The 16,304-nt window shown below is 40.8% G+C and overlaps 1 protein-coding gene across 1 annotated transcript; it reads left to right on the top strand.

Moving 5' to 3' along the window:
- Positions 1-7,100: 7,100 nt before the first annotated feature.
- Positions 7,101-15,900, top strand: SLAMF6 (SLAM family member 6; the record flags this gene model as incomplete). Its single annotated transcript, XM_008584702.1, has 5 exons — positions 7,101-7,433; positions 12,686-12,724; positions 13,755-13,831; positions 15,432-15,506; positions 15,853-15,900. Coding segments are annotated over 5 exons (572 nt in total), but the record flags the coding sequence as incomplete, so codon positions are not given.
- Positions 15,901-16,304: the final 404 nt, after the last annotated feature.

A 16,304-nucleotide genomic window follows, 5' to 3' on the forward strand; every position in this document is an offset into this window, starting at 1 on the left:
CATTTGCCTAAAGGTATATTCTAATTTCCCTTGTGATTTCTTCTTTGATCTATTGGTTGTTTTAGACTATGTTGATTAATTTCCACATATTGGTAAATCTTTCAATTTTCCCTTTGTTCTTGATTTTTAGTTTTATTTCACTGTGGTCAGAGAAGACTCTTTACATGACTTGAAACTTTTAAAATTTATTGAAACTTGATTTATGGCCTTACATATGATCTATCCTGGAAAATAATCCAGGTGCATTTGGAAAAAAAAAGTGTTTTCTGCTGGGTTTGGATGCAGTGTTCTATGTACATCTGTTAGCTTCAGTTGGTTTATAATGTTGTCTAAGTCCTCTATTTCCTTATTAATTTTCTGTCTCCTTGTTTGGACCATTATTGCAGATGAGGTATTGGATCTCCAACTATTATTACAGAACTGTCAATTTTTCCCTTGAACTTTGTTTTCTTCCTATATTTTGAAGCTGTTGTTTGATACATATGTATTTATAATTGTTATATCTTCTTGATGGGTTGACCCTTTTATCAATGTAATATGTCCTTTTTTGTCTCTTGTAACAGTTGTTGACTTAAAGTTTGTTTATTGATATTAGTATAGCTACCCCAACTGTCTTTGGTTTACTATATGCATGAAATATCCTTTTCCATCTTTTTATTTCCAACCTATTTGTGCCTTTGAATCTAAAGTGAGTCTCTGTAGATAACAAAAAGTTGGATCATGATTTTTAAATTAATTCTGCCTATCTCTGCATTTTAATTGAAGTGTTTGATACATTTACATTTAAAGTAATTACTAATATTAAAGTACTTACTTCTTGCATTTTGCTATTTGTTTTCTAGTTATCTTACATTCCCCCCTCAATCCCTCCATTATTCTCTTATGTGTAAATGATATGTTTTAGTTTTGATTCCTTTCTCATTTCCTTTCTGTATATTCTTAATTTTTATTATTTTTTAGTTGTTACCCTGGGGATTACAATTAATGTCTTTAACTATAACCATCATTTTGAATTCACACCACCTTAGCTTCAATGATATAAAAACACTGTGCTTCTGTATAACTCTATTCTCCCCCCTTTATGTTGTTGTCACAAATTATGTCTTTATACATGTGTGCCCATTAACGTGTCTGAGTATGAAGGTAAAATAGCCTCTGAACTGGGAAGGAAATTTGAGACGAAGCAGGCAACTCCATAAATTATTATCACCAAGAATTTATTGATGGGAAACTTACATATAAGAAGGATCAAGTGGATATCAATCCAGTATTTGTACAGCTGTTTCTTTTGTAGAGCCTAGAGGGGGAGTTGAGACTTATAACTTACTTAGAGGTAAAGGTGGAACTCTGCCAAAGAGAGAAAATCTGATGAAGTGGAAGATTCCCAGGGGCCTTGCAACTATCTGTTGTTTATCTTAGAGGTTGCTTGAGTCCCTCCCTTTATCTTATACAAGCTTAGCATTCCATTTCTTGCTCTGCCTTTGATTGCTAAGTAACCTGTGTAGGAAAAGATTGTAAATATTCAAACAATAAAGTCTGACCAGTATCCCTGCAACATATAGTTATGATTATTGTTTTATTCATTTGTCCTGTAAATAATATGGAAAAATCAGAGGAGTTGCAAAGCAAAAATACAAGAATACTGACTTTTGTAGTAATCTTTGTAATTACTTTTACCTTTGTTCTTTATTTCTGGATAGGGCTTTGAGTTACTATCCACTGTGTTTCATTTCAGCTTGGAAGTTTCCCTTTAGCATTTCCTGTAGTATGGGTCTACTAACAATAAACACCATCTGTGTTTGTTTATCTGGGAATGTCTTAATTTCTCCTTCACTTTTAAAGGATAGTTTTCTTCACTATAGAATTCTTGGTTGACAGTTTTTTTTTTCTTTTATCACCTTAAATATGTCATTACATTGCCTTCTGCAGTTCATGGTTTCCTCTGAGAAACTGGCTGTTATTTTTATCAAGGATCACCTTTATGCAACAAATCATCTTCTCTTGTTGCACTTGAGATTACCTCTTTGTTTTTGTCTTTCAATGGTTTTATTTTAATGTGTCTTCTTGTGGATCTCTTTGTGATTATCCTTCTTGGAATTCATCAACTTTCTTAAATGTATAAATTCATGTCTTTGATCAAATTTAGGAAGTTTTTGGCCATTATCTCTTCAGATATTATTTCTGCCCCTTTTTCTCTTTCCTTTCAATCAATCAGTTTTGTTATGTTAGTACATTTGATGGTGTCCCACAGGTCTCTTAGGCTTTGTACATTTTTCTTCACTCCTTTTTCTTTCTGCTCCTCAGACTGGCTAATTTTAATTGACCTAGGTTCAAATTAGATAATTCTTTCTTCTGCCTACTTAAATCTGCTGTCGAAATCCTTTAGTAAATTTTTTATTTCAGATATTACATTTTCAGTTCCAGAATTTCTCTTTGGTTCTTTGTTATAATTTCTCTCTCTTTTTTGATATTCTCATTTTGTTCATATAGCCTCATCCTGATTTCCTTTAGTCCTTTGTCCATGGTTTTCTTTAGCTCTTTGAGCATATTGAAGATAGCTTATTTAATGTTTTTTGTGTAGTAAAACCAGTTTCTGTGTTTCTCCAGGGACACTTTCTGTTAATTTCTCCTGCTAATGGGTCATAATTTCTTGTTTCTTCACATGCTTTATAATTTGTGATAACTCTGTAAAATCAAATTCTTTTCCCTCCTCAGAGTTTGTTTGTGTTGCTTGCTCTGGGTTGCAGTGTTTGCTTGCTTAGTGACTTTTCTAAACTATTTTTGTAAGGTATTTGTATTCTTTGTCACATGTGATATCTTTTCTTTTAGTTTATGGTCAACCAGTGTTTTGACAGATATTCCACTGAACACATGGAGAAAAAAAATCCCTTTCTCTGTCTGCACATTGGCTCTGTGTTGGGGCACTCATTCAATATTTAAGCTATTTACCACTTTGCCTTAGCCTTGACTTTCTTCTTGCTCTGAAAATAAATATCAATCATAGGTAAAATCTGAGAATCTTCTCAGAACTTTTCTAAGCATGCATCCTGTCCTGGGCATGCATGTGGCTTTCTAAATTCGCTCATATAAGCAGGCTCTTTTCAATGCCCTAATTCTCCAAAGAATCTCTTTCCCTAACTTTCTTCTCCCAGGCTTTCAGCATGTATGTTGTTTGCCTCCACTGTAATGTTTTGCATCAGGTGGCAGTTGCTGTTCATTTTTCTTTCAATATTTATAAAGAATGCCATCTGCATAGCCACTTTTCCACCTGAGAGTGCTGAGTTAAGTGAAACAAAGGCAAGTGTCTTCCATCAGTCCTTCATGGGGCACCCAGATAGGCCAAAACAAACACAATTCTTTCAGAACAAGGTCTGCTGTGTGCCCCCTGGAACCAGGAGCCATGGTCTCACACTGTGAATGTGGGCTGCTGTCTTCGTGACTGCCACCAAGCCAGGGAGGGGAGATAGGGGCAAGGACAAGTAAATATTCTGCAAAGCCCTCCTACCATTTTTAACTGTATATATTTAAGGTGTACAACATGACATTTTGATATACAGTGAAATGGCTACTATAGTTAAGAAAATTAACATATCCATTATCATGCATGGTTACCCTTTTTTTTGCTTTTCTGTGGTATGAGCACCTGAAGTTTACTCTCTTAGCAAATTTCCAGTATACAATATAATATTATAATTATAGTCTTCATGTTATAAATTAGAGCTTTACACTTGTTCATCCTACACATCTGCAATTTTGTACCCTTTAACCTACATACCCCCATTTCCTCCCCACACTCCTTCCCCTGCCATGGTAACCTCTGTTTTATTCTCTGTTTGTATGTATTTGACTTTTTAAAAACTTCTACCATTTTTAAGTTTCCTCATTTCTTGATTCATTATTTGCTTGATTGTTATAAACCTTTGACTATTTTCAGAATTCTGACAAAGTCAGTTCTGATAGTGTTTGCTCATTGTGTGTGTGTGTGTGCATATGTGTGTATGTTTCTGTGGATGGACGGACCCTTGGAACTACTTTCTGTGCCATTTTCACTAACATCACCCACCCTCAGACTTTTGGCCTTGTGTGTGTGTGTGTGCATATGTGTGTATGTTTCTGTGGATGGACAGACCCTTGGAACTACTTTCTGTGCCATTTTCACTAACATCACCCACCCTCAGACTTTTGGCCAGCAATTTCAACAAAGTAGTCACTATTCCCTTGAAACCTGTCACCCTTTGGTGCCATATCTGCCCCTACTGTGACCATTTCTGGTATTGAGTAATCCCCAGCACCTTTTCCCGTCTATTCCTGGGCTGCATGTGCTAGCACCATTGGATAAAGTCACAAAACTATATGGACTCCATGAATTATGCCTGTCAACCAGTCATGACCAAGTCCTCCCCATGGCTTCCACACCTATTTATTGATCACTTCTCAGTTTCCTAACAAATTTCTCATAGTAGTTTTTAAATGCCTCGTCCATCTTCCTCCTGGCCCTATCAGATCTACTTCTCTTAGAACAACTTTGAAGCTTACCTAAGTGAAATGTCTCAACTTCTTCCCCTTTCACCTCTAAATCTCTTGAGATCTTTATCCTCATTCTTTTTGATTTCAAAAGAAAAGGAGGCCCGCCTCTATCCAAGACCAATGCTACACCACTTGGTCTGAGTACTATGATGTCTAAAGTTTTATTCATTGAATTAGCTTAGAACTGAGCAAATAGTAGAATGAATGACTTGTTAATAAACTAATAATTGCATTCTATAAAAGCAAGGGAACTTATTGGAGTGTGGTAGGCCAGGGAAGAACAGTTCCCTTGGGCCACTGGGTAAGCCCAGACTCCTTACTAAGAGGAATTGAACCTTAACATCATGAACAGAGAATCTCCAAGGGAAGAGATGGAGATATGTCTGTTCACTCAGCAAATAGTCATTAGATACGTACTATGTGTTAGGCACTGTTCAAGAATGTTCACAGGTGTGAACAAGCAGACAAAAATCCTTGCCTTCATGGAACTTACATTCTAGTGGAAAGGAGAGGAAAAAATACATAAATTCTAAAATATGCTAGATGGTAAGTACTATAAGAGAAAAATAAATACAAAGGCAGCTGGATGTACAAGGGTGGGTGGGGGTTGCTAGCAGTGAGAAAAGAGTGGTCACACTTCCCCAAGGCCTCTTTAAGAGGGAATGTTTGCATTAAAGACTGTATGGAGGCAAAAGAGTGAGCCACGTGGATACTTGGAAAAAGAGCATTTCAAGCACAGAGGATTGCAAGTGCAAAAGTCCTGGACTGTTCAAAGAACAGCCAGGCAGGTTGGAGTAAAATGAACAAGGGAGAGAGTTAGAGGAATTAGGTCAAAAAGAGAAAAATGGTTAGATCATTTCAGTCCTTATAGGTCATTGCAATGACTTAGTTTGTTTCACTTTGTTGTTGTTTTTATCTTTTTTTTTTTTTTTTTTACCAAAATAGAGAGAAAACTGTACAAATCCTAAGTGTCAGCTCAATTAATTATCATAAAATTAATAAGTCTGTGTAGCCAGACACGGATCAAGAAATAGAACGTTACTAGCACTCCAGAATCCTTTCTACTCACCACCCTCCCTGCTGCCTCAAAGGCAACTACCCTCCAGACTTCTAACAGCATAGATTTGCTTTGCCTGTTTTTAAACTTTAAATAAATGGGGAATCATTCCATTGTATTCTTTCGGCATCTGGATTTTTTTGTTTGTTTGTTTTGTCTCAAGATTTTGCTTGTGATATTCACCCATGTGATTCTGAGAGGGAAGAGGGGTCAAGATGACAAATAGCAGCATGTTAAAGTGCTAATAGGAAAGATGTAGTACAGAGGGGGAGTGGTGATGGCAGTGTTCATGTGCCCAGAATCCACATGACAACTCAGGACAGAAAGAGGAAGTGCAAGCTCATCCAGGATCTCAGCCTTAGGATCCCAGGAGACATTTTTCCCCATACTCAGCTCCTCTCCTGAGAAATTGAGATTCTGAGATGGTTGAGATCATAGTTATACTTATTTATTCCTTGATTCACTCAAACATTTCCACAGATTCTACTATGTGTCAGGCACAGTGATGAGTGCTATGATGCAAGGGTAATTAAGGCATCTACAATTAGACAAACAAGTAAACAGAGGACCACAAAACAGAGTGATGAGTGCTGAGAATTTGGCAATTGATGCTAAGAAATGATCTTCTTAAGAATTGTGACCATTTGGCCTTTTATGCTCAAACACTGATGGCTCTGAGATAGGCTCACAAGAAAATGGTCATTACTTGTTACTTTAAAATTGCATTTATTGTTTTAATATTTATCAGTTTTATCTCCTCAACTACTAGACAATCATCTTTTTGAGAGCAGAAAAGATATCTTCTGGTATCATGAAAACAGCACAATGTAACTGGAGTCAGAAGATCTGGGTCTGAATCCCAACTCTGCTATTCTTTAGCTGTGTAGCTCCGGGGAAATTAGTTAACCTCTCTGTGTCTCAGTTCCTTGATCTAAAAATGGATATAATAATATCAATCCTATCTGCCTCAAAGAATTGTTGTCAGCATCAAAAGAAATAATGTATAAGAAGAACTGCGTATGCTGTAAATCCCTGTTATCAATCCTCTAAATCGCACAAGCCTACTATCATGGATACACAGTAGGTAATGATAAACATTGGTTTTTAATTATACTTCATCTGCAAAGACTTGCAGTTTTTGGAGTCTATGCCAGGGAGTTGATGTAGTTTCCTGTTCTTTTCCACCTAATGGCCAAAGAGTTCAGAGGCTGGGGCCACAAAGTGTGGTCATGACCCAGGAGATATCATCCAGTGTGGGAAGGGGCATTGGGGCAAGATCATCTGGGCCAACTGCCCATTAACCAAGACTGCCAGACATTTTGTTGGAGATGGAGCTGCTGGGCATGTGATTGTCCTTTTTAACACTTCTCCTAACCCTTTTCCTCTCCTTCATATTTCTGGGCTCCTGAAGCCAGAGAGGTCTAACAGACTGGCAGAGTTAAGGGGAAAGGATGCAGGAGTCAGGGGGCTGCTGTCAGGGACAATTTTATAGCCTTTTTCTTCTGTGTGTTTACAGGGAATGCAGTTTCACAAAACAGCTCAACCCCACTGATAGTGAACGGTGTTCTGGGGGAGTCAGTAACTCTTCACCCGAAGTTTCCTGCAAAAGAGATGGTTGAGGCCATTACTTGGCTTTACAATGGAAAGTCTATTGCCTTCATAAAGGCAAGTGGAGCAGGAAGTCCACTAATTCAGGTGACTGATCCAAAGAGGAGAGAACGAATGAACTTCACCCAGTCTTACTCCTTGCAGCTCAGCAACCTGACAATGGCAGACACAGGATCCTATGATGCCCAGATAACCACAGAGACCTCTACATTGCTCTCCACTTACATTCTGAAGATCTTCAGTGAGTGAGGTTTAATTATGTGCGGACTTTTTAAAAAATTATGTATTTCGGGCCGAGCCCGTGGTGCACTCGGGAGAGTGCGGCGCTGGGAACGCAGCAGCGCTCCCGCCGCGGGTTCGGATCCTATATAGGGACGACCAGTGCACTCACAGCGCTCACTGGCTGAGCACGGTGCGGCCGGTCTCAAAAAGGAAACAAACAAACAAAAATTATGTATTTCAATCCTATGTGACTGCAAAAGCACATTACAGCCTAGTGGTAAACGGTATGGTGTTTGGAGTCAGAAAGAGGTCCAACATTAAAGCAATTTAATGACACTGACAACAAGTTAGTGACACAGCTGAGAATAGAACCTAAGTCTGTGACTCCCAACCCAGAATCACCTCATTCTACCCAATAAAATGGTCCCTTTCAGCCAGAAATGTAGCAGAAGTAATGGAAGTGAAATATTTATGATACTGTTACCATGTGCATTGCATGTATCTGTCATGTAATCTTCACAAAGTCTCCATGAGGTAGGTACAATCCTTGCCCCTGAAGCATAGCCTCAGAGAGATAGTAAGTGGCAGCGCTTCCCACATAACCGCCCTGCCATGATACCTCACTGCACAAGGGATAGTCTGACCTGATGGAGCAGTCCCTGTACAAAACAGTGGTCTAGCTAGAGTGGACTCTGTAAAGATGAGCAGATAAAGAGAAATGAATTTTCCATCAAGGTTATTTAATTTCTGACAATATTTTCCCCAGACAGCTCATGTTGACCATTAGTCAAAAATCTGCCTCCCCAAGATGAAAGAATGAAAATGTTCTCAACATAAAATTGTGGAAACTATAATGAGATACCTTATGAATCAATATTAAAAAATCTTTCTAGCAATCAATGATGTTTAGAGATGCCATGAATAGCTTTAGGATAATCATTTAGCAGGGATGTTGTACAGGAGATTCAGGAGTCCTCTGGGTTAAGACATGGTATCCACAAAAACACTGTTGCAGTAAAATGCCTCCACAAATAGATTACACAATAAGTGAAATAAGGCAGACACAGAAAGAGAAATACTGCATGTCCTCACTCTAAGTGGGAGCTAAAACAGTAAACAAATAAATAAAAAGAGAAAGATACAATGATCACAATAATTTGTTGAACTTTCAAAAGGAGAGAACAGAACTGAGGCCACCAGAGGTGGGAAAGGGGGAGAGGGGCAGTTAGCAAGAAATTGGTAAAGGGCCATAATAAAATGATTACATTGTGTAATGTTGAGCATGCTAATTATCCTGTTTTGAGCATCACATATTGCACACGGGTATTGATATTCAACTCCGTACCCCACAGATAGGTACAATCAATTATGTTTCAATTAAAAAAAAATAAATTTCATGTTAACCTTTAGTATCCCTGAATTTTTGACAGGTTTACTAGTTAGTTTAGTCAAAGTCATATCCTTGAAAGAAGAGGATACAGAACAGGTAAATCTGATGGGAAAGAGTGGATGTCTGGAGAAGTTCTGAACAGGAGATTTCAAAACAAAAAGGGGTAAAATTGCCCTAGGTCAGCGCATTACATTCCTGAGGATCCTGAAACAAAATACCACAAACTAGGTGGCTTAGAACAACAGAAATTTATTCTTTCACAGTCCTGAAGGCCAGAAGCTGAAAATCAAGGTGTGGACATGGCAATACTCCCTCTGGAGGCCCTAGGAGACAGTCTGTTCTTTGCCTCTCCCACTTCTGGTTGCTGTCTACATTCCTTGGTGCTCTTTGGCTTGAGCCTGCATCATTCCAATCTGTCCTCTGTGATCACATTGCCTTCTCCTCTTCTCTGTGTTTTCTCTTCTTCTGTCTGTCTCAAATATCCCTTTGCTTTCTTTTTATAAGAATACTTGTCATTGGATTTAGGGCCTACCCAGATAATCCTAAATGATCTCCTCACCTAACTCAATTCCATCTGCAAATACCCTTTTTCCAAATAATGTACTATTCAGAGTCTGGGGGGTCATCATTCAACAGTCTACAAGCAGGATCACCCTGGGTGACCAGAGATCATCAAGGCAGAGCTAGGACCCTGGAGAGGAGAGAGCCACATGTAGTGGAAAGCCTGAGAACAGATCCCATACCAGGCTCCATCACATTTATGGAGACAATGTTCTTCTGATACTATTGAGAAGACCAAGCACGACTTCTTCTGCATCAACAACCACACTCCTGAGACCCAATGCCAATCCCTTTTAAGGACTTTTCAGGAAAGTGCCTCTCCTTCAAAGGTACACACACAAAGAGATGCGTAAGTTATGCCAACTTGTTTTTATAATAGGGCAAAAGAATTATAAGGTATGAACTCTATAGGTTTTGTTTGTTTAACATTGGCCAATCACTCAGCATGTGTCAGAATAGGGATGGCAAAGACTAGATTTTATGGACCAATCCCAACTAATTAGTAGTGACTGCCTAGAGTTTGGTGTTAAGAAAAATACTGAAGCCCTCTTAAGTTTATTCATCGAGTCAACAATATTTGTTGGCCATGGACAATGTATGAGACACTGTTCTAGGCACTTGGAATATATCAGTGAACAGAACAAAGATTCTTGCCCTCATGGAGCTGACATTGTGGATGGGAAGTAGGGGTAGGTAATAAATAATACACATAATATTTAAGTATGTAATAAAGCCATGAGTGCTATGGAAAAAAAAAAGAGATTAGAACAGCATAAGGAGCACCAGGAGTGCCAAGGAGCAGGGTCACCTTTAAAGGGAGTGGTCTCATTGAAAAGATGACAACATTTGAGCCAAGACCTCTTGGATGTGAGGGTGAGAGTCCTGCAGTTCTCTGGAGGAAGAGTCATTCAGCATAGGTCACAAGACACTCCTGTGCCTGGAATGCTCAAGGAAAAACAAGGAGACTAAACATACGGAGGCAGAGTGAGGGGAAGAGAAATAGGAAATGGTGTCGGAAAGAGAATAGGGGCCACATCAACAAGACACTCCTGTGCCTGGAATGCTCAAGGAAAAACAAGGAGACTAAACATACAGAGGCAGAGTGAGGGGAAGAGAAATAGGAAATGGTGTCGGAAAGAGAATAGGGGCCACATCATGTAAGGTACTGAGAGCCATCACAGAGACTTTGGCTTCTACTCCCAGTGAGATTGAGAGCCATTGGAGGGGTTTGTAAGAAGTAACATGATTTGACTTATTTGTTTAAAGGATCTCTATGCTGCTCTGTTGAGCATAGACTTTAAGGGACAAGGGTAGAATCCAATGGACCAATTAGGGAACCGTTGCAGTAATCCAAGCAAGAGTTGGTCCTGGCTTGGACCAGGGTGGTAGTAGTGGAGGTGATGAGAAGTGGTTGGATTCTGAATGTATTTTGAAGATAAAGCCACCAGGACTTCCTGATTTGGGAGGATGAGATGTAGACATAAGTCAGGGATGACCCAGGGGTTTTGGCCTTAGTGGCTGGAAGGATGTAGTTGTCATCAAACAAGGTGGGAAAGGCTGCAGGTTGAGCAGGTTTTAGAGAGAAAAACAGGAGTCCTTTTGAACATACTGAGTTTGAGATAAATTTATATCCAAGTGGAAATGTCAGGTAGGCAGTTATATATTTGTTAAGTGGAAAAAAGTACAAAGATACATCTCTGAGATAAGCCGTGGACATGAGATGAGGGAGATGTGACATTGATAACAAATATTGGCCACCCCTGTGCTAGGCACTGTCTCATTTAATCCTCATAATTATCCCAGAAATAGGTATTATTGCCTGTTTTTACAGATAAAGAAACTGAGACTTGGAGATATTAATAGTCTGTTCATGGTCATGTAGCCAGTAAGTGACAAAGCCATGATCCTAACCCAGGTTTTCCTGACTCCAAATCCAACCCTCTTCCCATACACGAAAACTGTCCTGGGATATAAGTGCATATATTCTACAACTCCTACTTAGTTAACTAAGCTTAAAGCATTATTTAGTGTCTTCTAATCAAAGTTGTAGTCATTCTGTTCTCTGTTGGATCACCTTTACTTCAACCCTTGGGTCAAGGCTAGGTCAGTGGCTTTTTCTGTCTTGCTCTCATGTCCTCATTGGTTCACGGATACTGCCTTCCTCCTAGGCAGTATTTTCTGTGCTCTGCTCTCAGAAATTTCTGCACTGCAGGCTATCTTGGATGCATGAATATATTGTACTTCTTCGCTGCCTGGAACAGCCTCCTGGCTCTCCCAGTTTCCTCACTCTTCCTTCCCTAATTTTTTGTTTCCCCATATTTCCCTTTCTGTCTTGATGACTTTCTGCATCTGGGTCTCTTTCTCGTCATTGCAGCCAGGGTCAGATGCAGTGAGGACCAGGTTCCTCACAGATTTGTGAGAAATATGATTCTCTAAGGAAGGTAAGCTTCCATCTTCCACCCAGGTTAGAGAATTCTGATGACAAAGGAAACAGGGTTCTTTGTGCCTGCTGTCCTGGTTTCTGACCTGGCTGAGGTAGCCCTCAGGGCCCTCATTTTGGTCTCCAAATTGTCTTTACATAGGGGCAGTGTACAAGGGTTAGAAGGGACCCCAGGGATAAACTGGAGCCCAGAAAAGTCAAGTGACCAGACCAAAATTACCCAACTAGTTGGAGGCCACAACAGGAACAGTCTCTCTGTTCCCACTTCTCCCATGGGCTACTCTGTTCCATATTGATGTCCTTCAGTATTCAGTAACCCTATACCTTGCTACCATCAATTAGGCAATACAAGCAGAGTCATTTAGAGAGTATACAGACCACTACATACAGCAGAGGTGAAATAAAGAAACATTGAGGCAAAGGATGTCTTTCACAGGAAAGAGGCAGGTTTTCTTTCTTCCTTCTTGTCTCTTCTCAAGGATTGCAGGGATATACAGTCAGGGCCTCTGACTCCCAAGGATCTCTCGTGGAGGACAGGTGAAGGGAGGGGGGTGCGAAGAGGCAGGTTTTCTTTCTTCCTTCTTGTCTCTTCTCAAGGATTGCAGGGATAGACAGTCAGGGCCTCTGACTCCCAAGGATCTCTCGTGGAGGACAGGTGAAGGGAGGGGGGTGCAAAACCTAGCTTTGCTATCCACTGGGATGGCCCATTGGGTGTGACTACACACCTGCTAATGTCCTGAGGGAGGTGTCCACTGAGAAAGGCAGGACCCAGCCTCAGGGCCCTCCCACCACATTTGCTAGAGAGACACCCATCGCAGTGAGGGTGAAAGTCCTCTCTCACTGCAGTCACACATTTCAATTTTCTGATTTTATTTTTCAGGCTCTCTTCACTTGTCCACTCAGCAAACCCAGGGTCCTGGTGAGCATCCAGACTCTTAACTTCTGTAAAAGCAGATGGGAAGTGCTGAACAAGAGAAAGGGGCCTGGCCAGAGGGCTGGATGAGAGAGGAGTCAGTCAGAATGTCATTACCCGAACACATCATGTGGTGCAAGGGGAGATAATTTACAACTGTGTGACCTACAGGGTCCCTCAGAAGCATGCGGGTCAGTCACTCTCACAGTTTCTCATAGAGAGATCAGGGTCACTCCTCACCCTGCTGATGGAGAAACCAAGTGCCAGTGAACGGGCTCACGGCCTATTTATTATCACCCAGCAAGTCCAGGGCAGGGAAAGAAATTTGAGAATCAAGGGCCCAAAACCAAACTGCCTGACTGCATCACTTCCAGGATTTAGGCAGTGGAGACACAGTCTAAAAAGAATGTGTGACATAGAGATGTGAACACAGGCTGTGGACTCAGATTGTCACTGAGTCTCATTTCTCGGGTGAGAGATACATGACATCACATGTAGAGGACAGGTCATGAGGTTTGGAGCCAGAAGATATGCATTCAAGTTCCTGTCCATCACTTCCTGTGTGACTTTGCAAAGTCAACTGAGTTTTCTGAGCCTCCAGTTCCTCATCTCTAAAATAATCAAATCCACCTTAAGGGCCTCTGAAAAGTTTAACAATATCACATATGTGAAATAATTGCCTCCAGCATGCTTGCCAGTGAGGTCTTGCCAGCTCTTCTGTAGGCAGTGTTGTTTGGTCCCAGGAGCTTTCTGGCCCACATGTGAAGCCTGAGGGAAACTCCAGAGCTTTAGGGTATACCTCAAGACCACCCACCACACCAAGAGATGAGGTCAGAAACAGACCGCATGACTAAGAAGGTTCTGGCTCAACCCAGAACTCCAAATACTGTCAAAAATGAATGAACCCTAAGGAAGGGACAATGCCTCAAACAACTGCCTATTTAGGGACAGAAAGTGGTGCGGTGAAGGCCAGGTGCTGGGGGAGCAGTCCCAGAGTAGTTCTTCCACCGACTATGCCTTCCTGTGTTAACAACAGAGTTCACGAGGAATGTGGAATACTCTTCAGTGTCTCCAGAGAACACTGTGTATGCTTGGGTCACTCATCCAAATAAGGTGAGTCCATCCAGCTTTACACTTCCTCGTTGTCATTATTTTTACAGTCACTATTCGCAATTCTGTCACCACAGTCGTCTAATCCAAATCACATACACCATTGAGGGGAGAAGGTTGTGACAGGGGGGCCAAGTTAAGGGCAAGACTATTCTAGTGTTTGCCACCCTTGCCCCTAGGGAATGTTTACTCATACCCAGCTTTACACTGTTCTCTAACTGTTTAATGCATCAGTAAGTCTTGTCTCTTCAGCTTTATTACAAGCTGCCTGAAAGTGCAAGTTATATCTTCCTTTCTCTTCCCTTATATCCCAGCACAGTACTCAGTAAGTACTTTCTGAATGGCTCAGAGTTCTATTAAGTATGAGGGTTTCCAAAGGAGACAGTTCCATGGCAGGGCGGTGGGGGGGCCCGGGGGATTCTCACCCTGGATGCAGGGGTACCAGGGGAGCTCAGAAGTGGTCTCTCAAGAGCAGAAGAGGGGCAAGAATTTTCAGCCCCTCCACGATAGGGAACACTAAAGCCATGAGCAGCCCTCACTCCTCCCCTTCACTCTAGCAACATAACAGGATGGCTTTGCTCAATCATCAGGAATTCCTCTCTCATGCATCAGCAACTCCTACCACCCTAAATAAAGCACCTGCAAGTTTCTAAATAAAACTATTTATGAATAAAACTATACGTCCTGGGAAGCCAGTTACCACATCTGCTGAAAAATAAGCAAAGAAAACTCAGTAGTCTCCAAATGATGGATCCAACTAGAAATCTTGGATTCCCCAAGCAAATCTCCCTTCACATAGCCCCTCACAGGTATTTGAGAAGTAGGCTCCTTGAAGAGGGAATAAAAAGGCATGCTCTCACTTGCACAGGTATTTCTATCACCTTTCCAAATTCCCCTTGAAGACAAGCTGAATCACTCCAACAAACCAAGAAACTAATCTGCAGCAAACTTGTTGCTTTTGTTTTAGTAGAAAAAATGTACTTCGGAGAGTTTTTGAGGTCTTGATAATTCTCTAAATATTCCTTAATTAATTTAAAGTGTAAAAATATCGGAGTGGGTTCTTTGAGGGACATACAGGCTTCTGCTGCTATTACTGTACCACATATTCCAGGCAGAGCCATTCTTAAGGCCATGTGCTCCTCTTCTACCAATTCCCCATGCCTGAGGTGATTCCAATGACATGGTGACCTGGCAGTTAGAATGAAAGGGACAAATGGAGCAGGTAAAATTGGCAGCTCCAATTACATCTCAGAAAAAAAGACATAATAAAATAACCATCTAGTATATAAGTTAGTTCTTTAAAGTGGAGGAAGGAGAGTAGAGTTGGATGCAGGGCAAGAATGCTTCCTTTCCTTCACACAACAAAGCCACTTTTCTGCCTTTCTCTGGTTCTTGAGCCACTGATTTGCTGGGGTGTTGCTCTTCTGTTTGGGGCTCAGGATATGGCACTTAACCTTCACAGGTCTGAGAGCTGGTGGCATTCGTTCTCCAGTTCCTTCTTGCTAAACACTCCCTGGCCTTCCTCCCAAAGAACTTTGACATATTCCCTTTTGTCACATTGCCTTGTCTCTGTGTGAGCCAAATGGGTATGATTTTTTCACAGGACAGGGAGATCCGAACGTGTATGAAAAAGGACGATTCTGTCACAATTTACTCCACAGTTAATCATTTCAAAGAGGTAAGCCCATGATTGCCCCATGTTTTTACATTCTTATCTTTCTCCCCAGACCCATAGTTTTGCAAATAAAGCAAAAGAAAAAGGGCCATTTTACAGAGTCACAAATAGCAACAGGATATAGAAAGTCTCAGGACATCACCAAAATGTATCTAAATTATCTTGTGTTAGGGTCACCATGCATAACTGAGTTTTCAACCTACTTGTTTTTAAATTTAATCCTGCCTTAGGCTATCAATATCCCTACATCTGCCTGTCAGTGCTCTCCTCTCCTCCCTCTGTAGCTGTGAGGAGTGGGATGAGGTTCTGGTTCCTATTAACCTACTTCATTTTCTTCTTTTTCTTGTAGAGTAAACCCATTTATCCCCGGGCAACTGCCCTTGACAACGTCATGTAAGTTGCTGGAAGGCCTCAAAGGAATTCAGGAATGACACATCTTCTCCTGGTCCCATGGGAGAGAATGAAAAGCTGGAAGCTTGGTTTTTTTTTGCCAGGCAACAGAATATAAATATCTAGGATTATCGTTTCCAGTGCTTCAGACCGGAACCTGCTTACCTAGGTCAAACACTTAAGGAGTATCATCATTTCCATCATGTGATCCAAGTAATATATTCCAATCCACTCCAGGCCAAAATATGCTTCAGACAACACCCCTGCATATTGACTTTCTCTTTGGTAACTAAGCAAATGAAGTTATGGTTGACAAATTATCATTCAGAATTCAGCCACTTCTCTCCTTTTAGAAAGCAGTAAGATTGTGACTAGTTGAAGAGAGTATAGTGTGTTAGTTATGTGTGCAGT

The sequence above is a fragment of the Galeopterus variegatus genome, unplaced genomic scaffold, assembly GCF_000696425.1.
Source record: "Galeopterus variegatus unplaced genomic scaffold, G_variegatus-3.0.2 Scaffold3337, whole genome shotgun sequence".
Lineage (NCBI taxonomy): Eukaryota > Metazoa > Chordata > Mammalia > Dermoptera > Cynocephalidae > Galeopterus > Galeopterus variegatus.